The following is a 21829-nucleotide window of genomic DNA, read 5'->3' as shown; positions in this document are numbered from 1 at the left end:
AGGAGGAAGAGGGAGATGCACAGATGTCCACGCCTATAATTATGACAGTTTGTATTTCTTGTAGCATTGGAGAGATGACCTTAAGAGCCACCTCCCAGCCTCCTCATTCTGTCTTGCAGGTTTTGCTAGAGAAATACATGGAACAGACATGGTCTTTGCTGTGGTGTGCTCTTTGCTGTGGCCACACTGTTTTCTCCGGGCTATCATCTTTGTTGGAGGCCAGCTGCACTGTGTAGCCCAGACTTTGTTCAGGGACTAGGGCACAGAATTGGCTTTGCATCATGTTGGAGAATCTCTCAAGAGTACTAGGCTTGATCTAAAACTATTGCTCTCAGAGTTCTGAAGTGGCTGGGGTGGTTGTAAAACACTATGTATGCACTTTGACTTAAAGGTACCCTCAATCTTCTGCAGACTCCTATCAAAGCAATCACTAGGTACCCAGCGTACCCAGTGCCTTAATGTCAGTTCTCAAACTATGCCCAGGTTCAGAGATTAGTTTTTTGTTTGTTTTTTTTTTTTTTTTCAGCTTCAGGGGAAAATAATCAAATCGTCTTCCTAAAGGCAGACTTTTCTGGCTGTGAGGGAGACAGAGCTTTTAGCTCTAGTAAGTTATGCAGTGAAGAGAAATAGCAGGTAGTATCCCTGGTGACTATAGAAAAGGGTGGTGACTTCAAAGACACTCAACTTAGTCTCTCCTTTGCAGGACTGTCTCTAGATTGAAAACAGGTATTGAGTGACTCTTGGCTTGGGTTCAAAGGACCTTTTTTTTTTAAAGTTCCCTCTCTCATCATGTGATAACCCAGCTTCTAAACCTCTGTGTCCTCCTGCAGACAAGCCCTGCAGAGCTTAGCCTTGTGACTTGGGAGGGAAGTCAGGGACCCCAGTTCCCCTGTCCCAAATGATTTATCCCACTGCCGTGAAACCCGCTCAGAAATCTGATACCTGAACCCAGACTTCAGTACCTGGAGGAGCAGCCCCGTTTACAGCAGCCTGTGAATCATTTCTTTCCTAGGCAGATGGGAAGCAGGTGTCCTCTTCAGCATCTTGCTCTCGTAAGCATCTAAAGCTTATAAATCTCAATGGAAAAGTAAACCAAAGGAAAAAGAAAGAGGAGACGGGAAAATGTGTCAGAATTTCCTGGCCTACTCTTCCAGCATCAAATCAAAATGACAAAATAGATTTCCACCCCGACCCCCACTGCTACCGCCACCCCCCACCGCCAGGATCTACTGTAGTCTAGGCTGCCTTCAAATTCACTGTATAGAAGAGAATGATATTAAACCTTTAAAGAAAGAGATTTATTTATTATTATATCTAAGAACACTGTAGCTGTCTTAAGACAGCACCAGAAGAGGGTGTCAGATTTTATTAAGGATGGTTGTGAGCCACCATGTGGTTGCTGGGATTTGAACTCAGGATCTTTGGAAGAGCAGTCAGTGCTCTTACCCGCTGAGCCATCTCTCCAGCCCCCAATATTAAACTTTTGATCCTCCTGCCACTACCTCTACCTCCTCCTGAGTGCTGGAATTGTAGATAACACCACCACTGGGGGGGGGGGGGGGCGTCATACATAGCTGGAGATTGAATCCCAGGCTCTGTGCATGCTAGGCAGGTACTCTACCAAGTGAGCCACCTTGAAACACACAGCAGTTGAGTAGGCAGCCGGGTTCTACCCCAGTATTGCTGCCATGTCCCCTTTCTCTTCCTGGAGGACTTAAGAGCAAACTGCAGCGGATACCAACTCTGGAAACCTTGCTGCCTGTGGGCCTCCTCCTCCCTCAGACTCCCAGGCCACTGTCAAAACCCTCATTCCTAGCAACTTAGCAGACCCAGGCAGTGGTAGAGGAATCTTTTCTAAAGAAAGCAAGCTTCACTTGGAGCCCTGAAGTTGCTTCTGGGAACCCGGCCTCCTTTTCTAGAATGATGTCCCTGGGAACTCAGGGTCGCGAGAGGAAGGTCAGCAGAAGGATGATGTCATCTCTCCTTTCTTTTCGATTTCAGGTTTGAGGGAGAGGGAGGGCTGCTCCCATTCTGGTCTTTCTTCCCCTTTCTTGCTCTGAGAAGCTGACTTGCACTCATTCTTCAGAGCTCTGTCATTACAAGACCAGTAAATGATTCACACTTAAATGACCTTTAAGGAACGGAGAAGAAATCAGCTGGTTTAAGGGAACTCAAAGCTGTGTAGAGCTAAATGGCCCAACTTTGTTGTTTCTTCCCTTCAAAAACCATAGCTCTTGGTTACCTCTGCTGGCCTGGGTCCTGATCATGTGACTTAGAGGATGGCTATCATCGCCAAGTTAATACTGGCAGTAATTACACATATCCCTCGGTTGTTTAAACGGTGAACACAAGACAGACTTAATCTATTGCAAAGAAAAATAATGTCAACAGACAACCAGAAGGGCAGATGGAAGGATCAAGAACTATTAAAGAAACACACACACCCAGACACACACACACACACACACAGACACACACACACCCAGACACATACACACACACCCAGACAGACACACACACACACACACATACACACACACACACCCAGACACACACACACATACACATATATATAAATTAGCTCACTGATATTTTTTTCTGTTTTGTATTTTTGTTTTACACATTTTGGGGGGCCTCCCCAAAAAGTGAGTTAGTCCAAGATGTAAGGTAACCTTGGCTACCAAAGAAGATAAAGTACTTCCTGGGCCACCACTTTACAGGTTGCTAACGCCAATGAGGATCTGAACCAGAGAGGACCTTCTGGTTACATTTTACACAGTGAGTTTTGAATGTTCTTTTCCTCTGTTCCCAGGAATCAAAATGACCCTCCTGCCCGTCCAATCCTTTCGTCTCTCTTCGTACTTTTCTGCTACCATCAAGGAACTGCGGTGAAAGGGTCATTTTTACTCACTGTGACAAGGATCCCAAGAGTCATTTTCATGTGTATTTATAGCACTCTGAAAGAGCCGGTAAGACAGCCCCCTCAAGCCAACGAGCTAAGGATTGGAAATTTAAGGTCCCCACTCAGGAACTCAGACCTACTTCCCAAGCTCTGCTTTTGTCCTGGCTGAGGAAGGAGGAGTTGCCTGTTAGCTGCAGTTCTAATCAAAACGCAGAGCAAATGCTTGAATCCTTATAGAGCAATTTCAGCTAATGTTTGTGCCTCCTTCTTGTGCTTGTTTGTAAGTAAGATACATTACGAAGTAGGAATAATAGTGGCTCTGTTTTGATGCCAACATACTCCCTGCCTGCTGTGTTTCCAGAGGATGCCATGGGAAGTGATTGGTGTGAGCCAGGAGAGAAGTGTGTGTGTGTGTGTGTGTGTGTGTGTGTGTGTGTGTGTGTTCGAGTGTGTTCTCACCTTCACAGACACTTGTGCGCGTGTGTCCACACTCACACACACTTGAGAGTGAGAAATGAACACGCTGACCTACATTTCAGCTCAAAGGACAGAAAACTGTAGGGCTTTTGTGCTCGGCGTTTTCTCCTCCTCGGGTTCTATTTCCATGCGCATTTAGTTATGAAAGCCAGTGGAAACCAGAACACCAGGAAAACAGCTGTTCTCATGGCGTCTCTAAGCTGCCACACAAGGGAGGCTTGGACTTTCCCCAACTTTCCTGGACTCACACAATGCTAATCCTTCTCCGCCTCTGTTCCCACCTTGGGGGTTTGTGACCTGCTCTGAAATTCACCAACCTACCTGATTCCAGCCCTCTGGGTATAGTTACAGGACCTTAATAAATGGGGAAGTTTTATGCTGGCTCACCTTGTTTACAATTAATTGTGCTTGTTTTTAAGAACAGAAATCTAAATTGCCGATATTTTAAAGTCCACAATCAAGATTTCAGCCTAGCATATCAATTAGGAATAATGAGTTGAACTGCACGCTGGCTCCCTTATCTTACTGTGTTGAGCAGCTGACTATGAAATATTTTCCTGTGGTTCCTATTCAGGCCTGGCCTGGCTGCATTTTGAAGACTTAAAGAGACAGTTTTACCTGACCCAGTGCAAATCTAAGTAAGCTACTAGAGCCTTTGCAAACCTAAAAGAGAGGTCCTTCCTTCCTTCCTTCCTTCCTTCCTTCCTTCCTTCCTTCCTTTCTTCCTTCCTTCTGTCTGTCCTTCCTAAGGTTTATTTATTTTATTTATGTGTATATGTGTGAACCTGCTTGAGCATATGTGCCAGAATAACATCAGATCCTCTGGAACTAAAGTTACAGATGGTTCTGAGCCACCATGTGCATTCTGGGAGTCAAACCTGGGTCCTCTGCAAGAGCAGTGTTCTTAACCACTGAGCCATCTCTCCAGTCCCAGTGAAGGGCTTCTTGTAGTACAGAATCACATTTTATTTTTATCTTAAATATACTCATGTCAGGTAAGTATTTTGTACAGATGTAGCACACATCTAAATATATATTTTACTAATATATATTTATGATGTGTATATGTACTAATATATTGACCACTAATACATATATTTAATAAAGCCTATATTCATTTCTTTAACATGTGAATTAGTCATTGGTAATCATAAATCAATGAACAACTGAGAGATTGCTGTCCCCTACTGGGCAAGGTATCTTAAGTCCTTTGGGAAAACAGCCTCCATAAACCCAAAAGGAAATCTGTGGGAGACAGAGATCTTGCTGACCCAGATTTAAAGGGCTGTTCATCACTTCCCAGATTCCCCATTGTTCAAAGCAGCCAAATACCCACGCAGTGATGTCACTGAGATAAAATATGACCTCTCATAGGTGTTTTAGCATCCTTCTAGCTCTGCACTGTGTCTATAGCATCAGCATCTCTCACAGCCTCGCCCGTGATCTCTCCTGTGTTAAATAGTCTCATACACAGTTGCTGCCAAGGTAAAATCTGTCCACCTCAAGTTTCATCCAGTTGAATTAACACTGGGATAAAAAATGTCTATAAGACTGAGTAGGATAGGTCGGGCAGTGGTGGCGCACACCTTTATTCCCAGTACTTGGGAGGCAGAGGCAGGTGGATTTCTGAGTTCGAGGCCAGCCTGGTCTACAGAGTGAGTTCCAGACAGTCAGAGATACACAGAGAAACCCTGTCTCAACCCCCCCACTCCAAAAAAAAGACAGAGTAGGCTAGTTGAGAATTGTTAGCTGTTTTGGGTGTTTTGTTTTGTTTTAACTCTGGATAGTAGATGAGACATGGCAACCAACCCTTGCTTAGCTAGTTCATTCAGTTTTTATTTTTACATCTTCAAAAATTCTATCTAGAGACAGAGGCAGGTGGATTTCTGGGTTCAAGGCCAGCCTGGTCTATAGATTGAGTTCCAGCACAGCCAGGGCTACACAGAGAAACCCTGTTTCAACAACAACAACAACAACAACAACTTCTATCTATCTATCTACCTACCTACCTCTGGGGAAAGGAGCTGTGGGTCCTGGGAATTCAGCTCAGGTGTGGTGTTGAGCGTTTTTGCCTCCTAAGCCAGCTCTCCAGCCTGGGATTTTTTCTTTCTTTCTTTTTGTTTTTTAACAATAGAAGTAAATAGAACTTAGTGAGCCATCCCTTCCCCAGCTAATTCATTCTCAAGCTACACACTCAAATTAGATTTCAGAAGATTGATTGACTCTGAAATTTAGTCTGAAAACTTCACTATAGGACTTAATTTTCCCCAACATTAATCGTGATTATTTGTGTGGGCACATGACTAGTATCTATAATATATGATTCTGATTTCTTGTTGGTGACAAATAATTTGCAAACTTGAATTTAAAAAAATCAAAGTGTTCAAGGCATGGGGGCACATACTCATGGTCTCACCCCCAGAGGCTAGCAAGAGACTTGAGAGCTCAGGACTGGTCTTGCCATACAACAGCACCTTTGTCTCCAAAATAAAATAAAATAATGTAGCCAGGCATTGTGGTCCATAACTAAAATACCTACATTTGGGAGGCAGAAGCAGAAGACACAGGAGGAGTTCAAGGTTAGCCTTAGCTACATAGTAAATTTAAGGCCAGCTTAGGCTATCAGAAACTCCGTCCTCAAAACACACACACACACACACACACACACACACACACACACACACACACACTGTGAATACCATTTGACATTTGACACACTTAGAGACAGATGAAGAGAAAAGAGAAGATAAGAATTTCTTCTGTTGTTGAATACCAGTTAACCCGTTTCCCTTTCTGTGGAAGTTAACTGAACACACCAAAAGCCTGCATAAAGCTTAGCTCACCTGCAGTGATAGCAATTAGTCCAGTTGCTTGCATGAGATTGAGACAGTGGGGCTGGCAAGATGGCTCAGTGGGTAAGAGCACTGACTGCTCTTCCAAAGGTCCTGAGTTCAATTCCCAGCAACCACATGGTGGCTCACAACCATTCATAATAAGATCTGATGTCCTCTTCTGATGCGTCTGACGTCAGCTACGGTGTACTTATGTATAATAATAAATCTTTGGGCCGGAGCAAGCAGGGACTGAGTGAGAGGGACTGACCGGAGCAAGCAGAGGTCCTAAAAATTCAATTCCCAACAACCACATGAAGGCTCACAACCATCTGTACAGCTACAGTGTACTCACATACATAAAATAAAATAAATCTTAAAAAAAAAAAAAGAGTGAGAGAGTGAGAAGTGCTCTAGGAATCCCCTACTCTACCCCATCTTATCCGGCACCCTGCCGCCCATACTGCACCCACCCTGCACCCAGTCACCCGTATCCCCACACACATTTACCCATACATAGACCCACAAATGGAAGCAGTCCTCCTCTTTCTTACCTCTGCTTACCCTCTCTGTCTTCTCTCTATGTGCCTGGACCTGACTGAGCTCAGCAGCGCAGTGCTTGGTCAAGAGGTGAATTCAGATGCAGCCACTGTGGGCTTTGGTGTCTCCTTAAATATCTGTACCATCTCAACCAGGTATGTGCCTTCCCTTTGTCTGGGGGGGGGGGGTATGGAGTATGGGGAGGGGGTAGTGGAGGTCCGAGGGTGGCTTCTATTGCTTAGATCAGCTCATTTTCCAGGGTGGGTTGTGTAATTATTTCAGCCTTTCAGTCATGCAACGTGTCAAGTCCACTTAGTGCTGCTACCGTTTAGTCACAGACAAAATGGGAAGAAATGCACAGGGCTGTGTTTCAATAAAACTTTATTGATAGACTCTGAAATCCGAACATCGTGTGATTTCTCATACCGAAAAATATTTATTTTTCTTTTGCCTTTTCCGCTCATTTTAATGCTGTAGATGCCATTCTTAACTCCAGTCTGAGGAGGGCAGGGCAAGAGTCTGTCAGACTGATCACACCCCCTCCCTAACTAAGGCTGTGGTTCACAGAGTCCCTTACCTTCAAAGTGTAGGCTATTACAACAGCTTGTCAAATTCTGATCAAATTACTTTCTTTTTTTTTTATATACAATAAAAAGGGTGCACAAGCCTTTTGACATTTGAGCCTAATGAATATCTGTCACGTGAGAGCAAATGTTGGTGTCTCGGGAGCCCCGATTCTTCTGAACGGGGATAGCTGCTTCCCAGTTTTTTGCCGTTCACCCGCCCTTCCCTTTCAAGCTACAAATACTCTCTTAAAAGATCTTTCATATTGATGGAGGCTTAAATAGATGTTTTATTTTTCTGTAGTTCATTTAGGAACGTTTAATAACCCTTAGTCACATTTACACAAAGCAGTGCCTTTTGTAAGGCAGGGGGCTGTTTTATAATTTAAGTGTGCACAGAAATCTCACTTAGAAGAGTCGTCCTTATTGTGGCCCATCTTGCTAAACAGATGCTCCACCAGAAGTGAAGGGGCTAATTAGGCCATCTATGTTTGATGCTTTATAAGTGGTATTTAGAATACCTTTTATTATACAGGGAAAGTGTAGCATTCTTTTTTTTTTTAAGTCCTGTCCTATTTTTAAATCTGAGTCTGGGTGTACATTTTAGAATGCATTTGGATCTAAATACCAGAAGCCACTATATATAAAACACAATAAGATAATATGGCGTTTTTCAGAGAGGTGGGGCAGATAGCAAGTGAAGCCATTCCTAGTGGATACACTCAAGGACTGAAATGCCAGGCCTCTCTCCTCAAAGCTGTGTGCACGAGTCTGGACACCAGCTGATGGCAAAGAGGTTTTGAGATGCGGTGCATTAAAATAAGATAAGATATCTTTGGGCCAGATCCGCAGTGGGAATGATTGCGCAGGGTAACAAGAGTAAGCTGGCCGTGCTCCGGCTCTGCGTTCGTTCGTGAGACAAGCAGGAGTGGCTCTCTTGATATTCTGATCTTGGGGTCTGTGCTGTAAGCCATGGCCTCCACTGACTATCGTGGCCTCATTGCGTCAGAAGTGCTGGGGGCAGGAGGCTGGGAAAGAAGAGCTGGAGGGGGAGGAATGGATGGAACAGAGAGAAAAGATGGATGCCAGTGTTGACAGGAGAGAAGGGTTTGGAAGGACCTGGTCTAAATGACTTTCTGAAAGTGAAGTAAAGGCTTAAGAAGGAAGACAGATAGTAAAGATTAGCCCTCATGGGAGAGAGGACACAAGAGAACTGCAGAGGGAAAAACCAGAACAGCGACATGAAGAATGAGTAATACAGACACTGCCATAATTAACGGGAAAGGGCAGTCTTTCTTATAAGGAAGAAAAAGGAAGCTCTCTCACTAGATAGATAGATAGATAGATAGATAGATAGATAGATAGATAGATAGATAGATAGAGATAGAGATAGAGTCATATATAGATATATAGACTCCCACCATAAATAACAAAATAATCCAAACTGGAGCACAGACCCAAATCCTGTCAGTAACCATAGGTTTGGGCAAAGGAGTTCTTCAATATGACATGGAGATCTTAATCTACCAAGAAGAAGAATGGGCACAGATGAGGCTGCTAAGCTGGTAGAGGGCTAACCTAGCACGCAAGTCCCGTTCCCAGCACCACGTACACCAGGCGAAGTGTGTGCCAGTAATCCCAGCACTGTGGAGATGGAGGTGGGAGGATCGGGGAATTCAAGGCTAGATTCAGCTACTTAGAAAGTTCAAGGCCAGTCTGAGTTACACAAGAGCGAGAAGAGGGGGCAAGGGGAGTGGGGAGTCGGGGAGATAATGATGATTAAAGTGGTCGTCAGCACGGCTGTCAGCTTCATCTGGCCATAACAAAGGAAAATGAGTTCAAAGTGAGGAAATGAATTTAGATTAGACTGCGAAATCGTCTAATCCCACTGGGCTAGGTTATTGCGGGGGTGGGAGAAGCGTGGGCATCTCTATGCCTGGAAATCAGATACAGAAACAGCCAAAGCCTGTTTTCTTCACTCGGCTTGAGGGGAAGGAGGCTGGGGAGGCTGGGAGAGGATCAGATGCATCTGTCCCACTCAGCACCCAGATTCTCGCCCTGCAGCTCCGAGGTCCATTGCTCCACTCCACTGAGGTTCATCACTGCTCCCTAAAAGCCTCATCCATCTTCATTAAGACCCGGGATGGACAGGGGCAGGGAGCAGTTTCTGCCTTTTGTAGACAGCCAGCCTAAGACTGCACGGTGCTTCATTCGTAGAGTGGGGGAATAGATCGCCAGACCTCATCATGTGTCACTTACTTCTCTCTGCATCCTAAATACCAAATGTGTGTAAGGCAACTGTGTCGCCTCGCACATTCCTTGTGCAAGTCGTTTATTCATTGATGCTGTGTGCAACCATTTGAGCCTGGGTACCGTAGGCGAAGGGGACCCTAGGGATCTGAGCTGTGTGTGTAGCAGAAAGAAACACATACATGAGACATGCGTATAACAGTGAGACATTTTTTAAAAATGCAGACGCTCAGAAAAGGACGACTTGGTAATTCAACCCTCTGTGGCTATCAGCAGCTAATAAAACAGCGGTAATGTTGGCTGTAGGCTATTGACACCGACTGCCAATTGATCCTTAATGGTGTAGTAGTATCTCCAACTTACAGGCCAGGAGACTGAGGCTTGAATAAGACCCCATAGTCAATGTCAGAAGTAGGAGTCATTTGGCCTCCACAACCAAGATTTATCAATGTGAGGCTTTTGTAGCCATGGTCTCAGAACCACTGTTTGAGCTATTCCCCGGCCGCTTTCCAATCCAGACAGGCTAGCTTATTAGGGCATGGGGGTGGGGTTGCTAATGGCAGACTTGGAGAGGCAAAAGGTATATAGGGCCACCAAGAAGCTGCAACTATGTATCCAGCAGTTTCAGGCTAGGGAAGCCTTTGCTGGGTGGCCCACTCCCTCTCCTGTCCTCCTCAGGCAAGTCAGTGTGGTCCAGGCTTCTGGTTACAGAGGCTAGCTCATCTCAGTCTGGATGGCAACAAAGCCCAGAGACTCCCTGCTCCTTACCAACACCCTTCCCCCAGATGAAATCTACCCCAGGGATCCAGGCTGCTAACCACTGAACCTGAAAACCTGCCTTCTGTGTTTCTTTTGTTGTTGTTGTTGTTTTGTTTTTCAAGACAGGGTTTCTGTGTAGCCCTGGCTGTCCTGGAACTCACTCTGTAGACCAGGCTGGCCTTGAACTCAGAAATCCGCCTGCCTCTGCCTCCCGAGTGCTGGGATTAAAGGCATGCACCACCACGCCCCGCTCCTTCTGTGTTTCTTACTGTCCATACCCAAGTCGTCATAAGAATTTCCACTCTCCCACATGCGGAGCATCTGCCCCAGCTCTGATAGTGGCTTTGTTTAGCTCAGTGCCCCCTTTAAGTATAAATATCCTGGTGGGGGCCCACAACACTACCACAGATGTTTCTACATTGATTTGAAAGCATGCTAGAATTTTTTTTTCAGACTTTAGAGAAAAATTACAAAATTTCATTAGATTTTTATTCTTGTGTACAAGAAAGGCCTTTTTAACCCATCAGTAAAAAAGATCCCATGATTATTAAAATGTGTGGGGTTTTTATGTTGTGTTGTGTTTTGTTTTGTTTATGAACCACAAGCAGTGTGTTACTTTATTTCCTTAGACTTTGTATTCTTTAGTCTGTTGTGACCTCTAACTATCTGGGTGGTGCCTGGCAACTCTCTAAGTCTGGGACCTTAGGTTGGCAGAGAGTTGGGATGGTACAAATTGTGAGAGACATCACCGGTATCGTTCCGTTCCTGTGGATCATGTAAACCGGCAGACTTCGTTGAGTGTTTGGCTCTAACTTATTTCTTATTTTTACTTCTTGTTGTTTTAAGCAGTTTTCCTCTTCTATTTTTCTTCCTTCCAGCAGAGGTGGGAGTGGGTGTAGGAAGTGAGCTCCCGGGTGATGCCAAAACTATTTGAAAACTACCAGTCTCCTGGGGGAATCTCCCAGCAAATGACAGCTCCTTAGTTGGGTCTTGCAGCTGTCTGTCTCTGCCCCTTCCTGCTTTGTGTAACCTGAGCTGGCCACTCAACCTCAGCAGACTGTGTGGGTTGAAAGCGTTGGGTTAAGTAAGTATCACATCCATAGAGAGCCTGCTGGCCGGTGTTGGGGTACCTATCTCAGTGCAGAGGCATGCAGATCCCACCCGACTCTGTCATGTGCCTGTGAACCCAAATTAGGAACTGACTGTTTCCCTGTGTTCTAACTCGACACGGTCTCCCACCACCACCACCACCACCACCTCCCCAAATGCTTCATAATCCATGGCAAGGCTGACTCTGGAATCATGAAGATCTTTGTGCTAGCCATTTGGGATCTTGGGGTGGAAATGGCTCTCCAGCATATCTGAGAACCAAACAGAGCCATCTCTCTGCATCCACTTCGAGGGTTTCTGCCAGGAGTGCTACTGGGCCATGAAAGACAGCATATATGACTGACAATGGAACTCAGGACAGAAAATGGCCATAGTAGGTAGCCTTGGAAATGGACACGTACTTTTAGACCCTGTGCTGTACCTGTCTCATTTCTCTATAGGTGATCACACAGGAAGACAGGTGTGTCTCCCTGAGGAGGGGACAGGTGCACTGAGGCAGACTGTCTGTCAGGCATGCGCCTCCTTTCCTTTGCCATCTGTCTGGATGCACGCTAAGCCAGTGCAGGGATTGTTGCTTCCCGGCATTTGCATAAAAGAAAGGGGAACTCCGCCTTTTCTGAGCAACACACAGGTTTGTCAGAAAGGTTCAGACAGTACCATTCATTTGAGTGCAGAGTAGAGCCTGCTGCTCCTGGGATAGGCTCATCTCCCCTCCCTCCTCCTATACCACTCTCCCCCCTCCCGCCCCCGCCCCGCCCCCACCCCAACCACCTGCCTGCCAATCATTTTTATCAGTGAATGTAAATGTAAAGTCTGCCTGTCTTCCAAGCTTTTGTAGTCAACCTGACTTTGTAAAATCTTAAAGCCTCGTCCCCGGCACACAGTGAGCGCCGCCTTTCTCTCCACCCATGAAGAACAGCAGTACTTCTGCATGTCAGGTTTTGGCTCATCACAAGATCTCCACTGACACTTCTCCCCCTTTTCCAGAGCAGCACGTGCGTCTCAGGGAAAGGATGCAATGAACGATGGGAACATCTCTAGCTAGGTTCTGTGAATGGCGGAAAAAGGCCTAAGAGAAAGTTCTCTTAGTCAACAGTGTGGCCCTAACAGTAACTGTCTGTGGTCATAGAGCATCCAGGTAGCGTTTCTGTCTAAGGCGTAGGTGGCTCAGGCCTCCTGCTTCTCCTGCCGGCTGGCTCAGAGCTATCCCTGAGCAGCCAGCTGTTGTGAGCGCTCTAGGGAGGTGCCTCCTGTGTGCTCGTTCTGGAGAGGAATGCACATGTGTGATCGTATTGACAGTTTGCATGAAGGCTCGTATATAGCCAGTGATAATCCCCCGCTTGCAGCTGTCTCGTGGCAGATGCTGTTACCCCTGCTTTAGATAGAAAGGAATTAAGACTCCTCATTGTCAGAGGCCCCAGATTGTCTGGAAGGAAAGGAGCTGAATCCTTGTGCTTCCCCTGTGGGCGTGCAGCTCAGGAGCTGCTGCTGGGTAAGGGGGGCCTTTGTGTGCCTGTCCCAGGCGTAGCTCGAACCGCACCTGCCGTGAGCACGCTGCAACTGTCAGGGCACGAGAGGGTGAGGCCCTAGGGTTCTGAGTGGGCCTCAGTCCACCCTCAGTCCTTCGGGAAAGACTCAGGGAGCAGCTGCCATTAAACAACAAAACCAGGAGAACCTGGGTGACATTGGCTCTAGGATTTAAACGTGGGCTTTTGCCAGTCCTGGGGAACTCCTTGAGGGCCTTCCTGATTTGAGATTCTACATTGAGGGGGAAAAAATGAGATTTATTAAATGAAGGCTTGCATCACTATCAGGGAGAGAAGGGGAGTGATACAGGGGTACCCGGCCAAGCAGGCACCTCTGCTGGGAAGTGACTGTATTCTGCATAAATGACTCTGATTTCCTCCCAAGTGTGCTACCCCCAGAGACAAGGATGCCTGCTGTGTACTGTGTACTTACAGATGCTCTGCTGAGCACTCTTACTTCGCCTGTATTGACTACAGCGGGCCTCACCCATCAGCCCTTGAGGGGTGCCCTGTTATTATTCTCTTCCAACCAGATGATAGCATTTAAACTCTAAGGCCTTAGACAAAAGGAAAGTGAGAGTTGCCTCTTGAGCTTTGGAAGATACCATGGGCTTTCCTTCTTTCTTGCCGAAGTTCAAAACTGTTGAGAGACACAAGAGTGGAGCCTGAAGATACCGCCTCAAACACCAGGTCACCTGGTTTATGGGAAAATGTATCCCATAAACTGCTTGTCAATGGTTCACCCGACATCAGAGGGACCGAGCCACTCTCACAGGTCTTACCCAGAGAGTAGAAGCTGGAGATGAGAGTGCAGTTTCTGTAACAGCAGGACACTCCCCTCCAAGAGAGTCAGGAGAGGGCTGAGCAAGCCTGGCTGGCCTATGCTCCCGTCCCCCACACACCGACTCTTGAAGCCTGCCCCTTCCCTGAGGAGAAATGACCGTATTCTCCGCAAGGAGAGTCTTGACCATTAAACCACAAAACCAGGAGAATCTGAGTGACATTGGCTCCAGGATTCAAACGTGGGCTTTTACCAGTCCTGGGGAACTCCCTCCACAGGCTAGGTCCCCCAGCCCTTCAGACATCAGGAGACGCCTTCCCTTCTTTATAGCAAAGTCTGTAGGTCGAGGAGTTGGTGCCTCATCCACAGGTAGAGGTGAGCAGAGTACTTTCATTCCTTATCTCTATCCTGTGACTTCCCCCGCCTTCCTTACTGCGCTAAGAGGCAGAGGGTGGGTGAGGGTGTCCCATTATCCACTGTGAGATGTGCAGAACTATATGCAGATTGACCCTTCACAGGGACACCATGGAAGATACCCATGCCCCTAGGGCAGAACCATCAGGAATGTTTGGAATCTTGGAGGGCCAGGATCTCCCCATAAGGATAGGATGAGACTCTCAGCTCCCTGCTCCGAGTCCCCTCCATCCCTCTGAAGACAGTTGCCCCGTCTACCAGCATTCTCTCTTCCTCCTCTTGGGACCTGAATCCACATTTTCATTTCCCCAGCAATGGACCAGAGTAAGGATGCAGTTTGAGGACCTGGATCTGAGTCAGGTACTGTGGGACTCTTCATCCCCTTAGCTTCTGCTTTCTCAAACACACAACAAAAGTCTCGATGGCTACCTCATAGACAGGAAGGATGATTAAGTAAGCGAATACACCAACATTTAAGTGTGCCATCTGCCTCTCCCTACATGTTCCATAAATGCTCTTTGCTATAACAAAGAGAAGGTACCTCCTGATGGCTAAGGGGCTAGGACTCTGAGGACATAGCGGTGGAAGGAATGCCAATGCCTTCAGAGGACGAGTGGAAATACAGGTTTGAATCCTGGAGTAGGGGGTCACCCAGATTTGCCTGGTTTTGTTGTTCAACGGGGGAGAGGGAGGGTTTAGTTAGTTTTGCTTACCAAGTCACCAAATACAGGAAGTCTGTGTGCCAGAAAAGTTGATGGTTAAAGTGCCTGTTTCCCAGGGTTAGGACAGATGACGAAAGCACTCTTGTAATCAATCCTCTTAGCTCTGTGGCTGGCATAGAGATAAAACAGAAGCCATTAAAGTTACCATCACCAATTCACGGCTGAGTGTGTGAGCTCCTGGTTGTGAGCTCTGAGGTAATTGGAAGACTGCTGAGTTCTTGAGGTTATTCATCTAATCCTCTCAGTTGAGGGACATCAGTGCCCATGGAGGGGGCAGGGGGTGTTCACCTAAGCTGTTCTTCTCATCCCCAGTCCCAGGCACTACCACTGCAGTCATCACTCATTGGGAGAGCAGAGTTGTTCAGGGTAGCGCTTTCGCTTCTCACAACCCAAAGCAGGCTGATATTTCCCCCAACTCCAGGTCCAGCACTTACATCCAAACCTGAGACCAGGACAGGACTGTGCCTGCCGATAGAGAAAATGAGCCTAGCCAGCCCATCAGTTCCAGGAGAAGGGCTTGTCTGACCCTGTCTCTACTCTATCAGGTCTTCATGTCTTCCATTTTCCAGGAACACTGGTGACATGGCCTAGCAAGGGTAACTAAGACTGCTTCTAGATACACAAGTCACCCTATCAAAGTGACTGTCATTTCTTAAGTATGAGGTGCACTTCACGACTCTAAGTGTTGTGTAAAACACAAAGCCACTCGAAAAACCAAACACAAACAAACCCACACACACACATGAAGCCACCAACTTATGCTCTTACCTTCCTATCAAAGCATGTCTTAGATATGCTGGGAATAGCAGATGGGAACCCTTGGGTTTTAAACATTGATCTATGAAAATTACCATGGAAGTCAGCAAAACCCAACTCCCTCATGAATAAGGACATGCTGTGACCGTGCTGGATGCGGAGGATCTAGCAGCCATATCCCAATCTCCTATATGCTTCCGTGCCGCAGCTTTGTGTCTGTGGGAGGTACCCTCATTCTCTGCATCAGAAGACAGAACATCCTCGGTGCTCATAGGGAGGGATAAAAAAGGGCGCTCAGAATGCAAGAGGAATGTCCTACACTCCAACAATACTAAAGAAATGTAAAGCCGGGCAATGGTGGTGCACGCCTTTAATCCCAGCACTTGGGAGGCAGAGGCAGGCAGATTTCTGAGTTCGAGGCCAGCCTGGTCTACAGAGTGAGTTCCAGGACAGCTAGGGTTATATAGAGAAACTCTGTCTTGAAAAAAAAAAAAAAGAAAAGAAAAGAAAAGAAAAGAAAAGAAATGTAAAGGTTAGAGATTATTGCTGACATCTCCCAGATCCGTTTCACTTGAGAAATGGAATTAAACAGCTAAGTAGCTCCTACCACAAATGATTTCTTTATACTATCTCCACATTGGGTCTCCTTGAGACTCCTCCAAAGTCCTTTCCACCCCTCCCTTTCCTGTCTTTGAGGAACCCACTGTGGGTGCATGCCTCGACTCTCCTTCCTCAGTTACCTCTGCCCTAGACATGGAGAAGGAAGTGGTTTGTCCTGGGCTAGAGAACACACGTCTAAGAAGAACAGATGAGAGAGAAGGTGAGTTGTAGTGACTAAGGAATAAAAGCCGTGATCTGGCTGTCAGGAATCCTGCGATCCCACGAGGCCCCCACCACCTGAGCCTCATCTTCGAGCGGTTTTCACAGGAGTGAATCAAAGACCAAAACTCAGCGCTGTGAGGAACACTGCACCATGCCTGACTTGAGTTCCAGTTTTGCTGGATTTCTAGGAAGGTGAATCACTATTTTGGGGGCTTTTATGCAAGGTTTCAGGTGTTCCCAGGCATCAGTTAGCACAGGTTGCCCTTGAAAAAAAAATCTGTTTGTCTTCATGCATCCTTGGGCCCTCTCTAGGAAATGGAATTCTTTTACTTTGCCATGACATATGTATGGCCTTATATGCCCAGATTTGTGAACAGTAGGTTACCAGCTCTTCTAAAAGAACACATCTCTGCAACTCCCTCCTTCCTAGACAAATGAAAGCCCTAGAGATGGTGATAGACGCCTACCTTTGCTTGTTTTGTTAAGACAAAAGAAACCTAAATCACTGGTCAGAGCCCACCAACCTCTGGTCCCTTGTCCCACAGCCCAGTGGGGTTTTCCTTCTGCAGGTGGAGAAAGACCTCACCACACATCTTCTGCTCCAAGGCATTCAGGTCATATTGGGAAGCTTTTCCCTTCTCTTTCCATATTGCAGGGTTAAAAGCTGGGAGAAGGGGGAAAGCTAGTAAGAGCGGTAGATGGACTCTCTCTTTGCCCTCACGTATATATATATATAATACATACAGCCAATTTAACCTTATCCCCATTAGCTTACAAAGAAATCAGACTCAGACCATGGTTATTTTATTTGGCCTTGACAATTACTGAGAGGTAACTCCTAATCTACTCTTCTAACTGCTGGTCTGGCCACCTCCCCAGAGGTATACCCCAGATAATTGCTGTTTCTCCCGGCCATGTGCTCATGGCCCATCTACCCTCATGGCAGCTTCCTCCTCCCCTCAGCAGCTGTGGTCTCCAGGAAGTCTCCACAGGTTTTTGGCAGGAAGGAGAAGGAGAAAGAAGGAGAGTGAGAGGTGAGAGGAGGAAGCAACCATGAGGGGAAGTAGCCAGGCCAGCAGTTAAAAGAGTAGATTAGGGTTTACCCCCAGTAATTGTCAAAGCCAAATAAAATAATCATAGTCGAGTCTCATGTCTTTGCAAGTGAGTTGAGGATAATCTTAAGTTGGTTGTACGACACCCTCACTCCACACTTAGCACCTCAGTGGGACGGGTAGAGTCTGAGTCCTGTAGGGAGAGGTGACAGAGACTGGGTAACTAACACGAATGCGCCTGGCAGAGACAGCAGGCAGCCCTTCCACTCAGAGACTCATCTCTCTAGAGCAAGGATTCTCAACTTTCCCAATGCTGTAGCCCTTGAATACAGTTCATGTTGCAGGGACCCCCCAACCACAAAATTATTTTCACCACCACTTCATAACTATAATGTTGCTACTGTTGTGAATAGTAATGTGAATATCTGAGTTTTTCTGATGGTCTTAGGTGATCTCCTGGGAAAGGGTCGTTCAACTTCCCATTTGAGGGTTGAGACCCACAGGTTGAGAACCTCTGCTCTAGCCATGGGGAAACAGATTCTCTGAAAAGTAGGCAAGGGAGTGGTATGGATAAATTTAGTGTCATTAGCTGTCTTAAGTAGGTGGGGCTAGGAAGTCTCTCAAGGCTTTGGCAGTTGGATCCAGCCTTTGACAGCCGTTGTGGTTTTATCTACCCACTTCTTTTGCCTTTTACAGAATGCTTCAGTTGGCATAGGGGTGGGGTAAAGAGAGTCTCAGTGAGATTGCTGAGGAATGAGACAGCTGCACCACATGACTTCATTGGGGTGCATCCCAGTGTGAACGTAGAGAAGGTTAATCTTAGGATGTTTGCCACACCACACTTCTCACCATAAAAGGAACAGCAAAGAAAGATCCGGGGAGGCTCAAGGAACAAGAGGCAGCTAGTCTCATTGAGAGCCCTATTCTAGCCTGTATCTGGGAGCTTGACCCAAGCAGACCTTCCAGACATGTCTGTGGTCTGAAGGATGATCATGAGGCTCATATGGTCTCAACACCGGCCCTGGGTCCATGCTGCCTTTGTACAACAATTTTATTTGCAAAGAGTGGCTGGGAATTTGTAAAGCAAGGAAAAATAAAATTAAAAAATGCACTACCTCAAAAGAGCTGCCCTTATCTAGGACCGAGTGTCAGGAGAACAGCTTACTGAGTAGATCTACCAGGGGAGAAGGTACCTTGAAATGAGAAGACCAGCAGCCAGGTGTTGGGGGTTCAGAAAAAAAAAATACACACACACAAACAAAGATGTCATACAAGTAGGCATCATAATTGAGATGCTATAGTACTAGCCTAAACGAAGGTACATATTAGCTAGATATGTAGTCTTTTGCAACAGAATAGAGAAGCTAGAAATAAATTGTCTCATATATGGCTAGCAACATCAGATTACATCATAGAGAGAGGACGGGCTTCTCAACAAACACTCTTGAGGAATCTGGGATCTGCATGCAGAAGAGTCTCACGGGGGTAGCAGTCAAACACCAACTCATAATGAACAATGAACTGAAACCAGTTTGGTTCTGAGGACCTTTATGGCAGCTCATAACTGCCTGTCACTCCAGAGCTCTATCCTCCTCGGTCCTCTTCCGGCAGTGCACGTGTGTAGAGCACTTAGCAGGCCAAGCACCCATACACATTAAAGTAGATTAAATTTTAAAAAAATGATTTAAAAAAAAAAACCTGGAAGAAAACACAGGAAGGGTGTGGAAGGCATTGTATTTAGCCTGAATGGCTCATACGTGACACAAAAACACAGACAAAAAAAAAAAAAAAAAAAGAAAGGAAAGGAAGGATTCACCTTCAACTCAAGAACTGCAAATCCTAAGAAACAGTCTTGCAGTGATCCACAGAGCCAAAGACCCATTTTTGGACTGGGAAAATATTGCCACAGGTCACATGTGATAAGGGACTAATATCATCCATGTATAAAGAACTTCGGCTCAACTACAACACACCACATAACTTAGTTTTTTCAAATGGGCAAAGGATTTGAAAAGACATATGTCCAAAAAATCTACACAAGAACCCCAAACTACATAATCACAATATAGATGCAGGGGACCTGGGTCGGACCCATGCAGACTACCTGATTGTCACTCCCCTCAGAGCCCTGGTTAGCTGATTCTGTAAATCCATCTTTCTTTTTTGTTCGTTTGTTTGAGATCTGTTTACTTTTATTCTATGTGTGTGTTCTGCCAGCATGCATGTCTACACCGTGCATGTATCTGGTGTTCCGGAAGCCAGGAGAGGGCATCCGATCTCCTGGAACTAAATACAGATGATTGTAAGTGAGCATTTGATTCTGGGAACCAGATCTGGAGTCTCTGCAAGAGCATCCAGTGCTCTTAACTGCTGAGCCATCTCTCCAGCCCCAATCCAGCCATTATAAAAAAATTTCCCACAACGTTAGTCAAGCCACAGTACAGAGCAGAACCTGGGTTCTATCTGTTGGCCCTCATCCTGCAAGCTAGCAGTCAGCTGTAGCCTTGCCTGATGCTTGTCAGTCCTCGGTGTGTTCCTGGATGGGTAGACACCTGTCTTAGAACCATCTCCCCTTAAATGTACGGCACTGGGAACACGTCCCCGTTCCCACATCTGTCCTCATCTCACTCAGGCCATCTCCTCAGTTCTCAGGTACAGATTGGAGATGCTTTGTGTTGTACTGTGGAAAATTTTAATCCCAACCCAGGGTTCCTACCTAGCCTTTGACCATTTAGTTCCCGGATAAAAGACACACACAACCTTTATATTTACAATAAGCCTTAAACAATACAAGAGCTGGGCAGATGTCTCCCCTCTAGGCTATTAGAATCTACTTTCATACAGATAGCCCTGAGTTATTGCTTACTATGTTTAATTTGGGCTTCTCTGAACTCTAGTTGGCCAGCCCTCAGAGCCATGTTTTCTTGACTTCTCTAACACATATCAGCTTCTCCTCCTCCTCCTCCTCCTCTTTCTCTCACTCATGGTTCTCTCTTGACTCCCTCCACCCCCCGCCAGGCCCAGGAACCCTAAAATCCACCTATATCTTCTATTGGCTGTGGGCATCTTTATTTACCAATCAGAAATAACTTGAAGGCAAGGTCACATAGTGTCGATTGGGGTCCACACTCAGACTCTCTGGGGCAACCTGGTCTTGGGGGGCCTGCACTTAGCATTACAATACACAGCATGAGACCAAACCTCACCAGTGTTAAGTAAAGGACCAACCATCTAACGTCTGTGAATACCATGGTGTCTGTGGAAGTGGCATAGTAAAACAAGCCCCAGGGTAAACATCTTTTGTGTGTGTGTGTGTGTGTGTGTGTGTGTGTGTGTGTGTGCGCGCGCGCACGTGTGTGTGTAAAGTTTCATACACGAGTACTATATTTACATCAGGGCTAAACATTTTGCACACACCGTCTAAATGTACCATCTTGGGGACTCTGAGTATTAGGCAGCTGCCAGTCACTATACCAGTGAGGAAACTGAGGCCTGGAGGCTGAGGGGCATCACCAGGATGAGAGCGACAGCAGGACTGTGTGGCCATCTGTATGATATCCCAAGCCTGAGTTCCTTGTCAGTGATGAGGAGTGGGGGGAGCCAGGGGCCAGCCCATCCCGTCAGCGTCAGCGCTTCTAATAAACCGGAGACCTGCAGCCATGCCGGCCTTCCCGCCCCCCTGCACTTCCCATTTCATATTCCCACAGTTTCCTTACAAAAGACCAGGCCTCCTCTCTGACCCGCTCATTTCCTGCACTGACTAGGCACAGGTCAAATGAGATGGATGGCTGCCATCATTCCGGACCCAGGGAGGACATCGGGTGACAGTAACAGCCTCCGCAGTCCTGATTCCTGGACCTGCCCAGTCACTCAGAGTCACATAGCTGCATCTCGGGGTACAAAGCTTTCCTGGATCAGCCAAGGGTCAGGTACAGCAAGATGAGCTTGTCTGGTTTTGGCTTGTCCTGGATCTGAGGGAAGTGGAATACTCTCTCACAGTATGCACTGTGTGCTCCATGATTACGCTCCGCATTGGCCACAACCTACTGACAGTGGGGTTTTTTTTTCCTCAGTAGAATTTGACACACACACACCTCGGGAGGGGGACATCAGAAGATGTCTTTAAATTGATTATCTATTATTTAGAGAGGCACACAGATGCCACAGCACAAGTCTAGCGGCCAAGGTGGGAGTTGGTTCTCCCCTTTCATGTGTGTGCCCCAGGAATGAAGCGCAGGTTGTCAAGCCTGATGGGAAGTGCTTTACCTACTGAACCATCCTGCCAGCCCTTGGCTTTTTAAGCCTAATGTCTACCAAAGAAAAA

At 46.4% G+C, this 21829-nt stretch overlaps 1 protein-coding gene across 1 annotated transcript in view; it reads left to right on the top strand.

Annotated features, from left to right (window-relative positions):
* The window catches only part of Slc44a3 (solute carrier family 44, member 3), a 72817-nt gene that overhangs the window by 39178 nt on the left and 11810 nt on the right, over window positions 1-21829 (top strand). The window contains exons 11-12 of the mRNA NM_145394.3: window positions 2813-2969; window positions 6819-6905. Of these exons, the coding sequence (NP_663369.2) occupies window positions 2813-2969; window positions 6819-6905 (244 nt within the window). The remainder of the gene's footprint in view (window positions 1-2812; window positions 2970-6818; window positions 6906-21829) is intronic.

The sequence above is a fragment of the Mus musculus genome, chromosome 3 (assembly GCF_000001635.26).
Source record: "Mus musculus strain C57BL/6J chromosome 3, GRCm38.p6 C57BL/6J".
Taxonomy (NCBI): Eukaryota; Metazoa; Chordata; class Mammalia; order Rodentia; family Muridae; genus Mus; species Mus musculus.
This window is presented reverse-complemented; position numbering and strand designations above follow the sequence as displayed.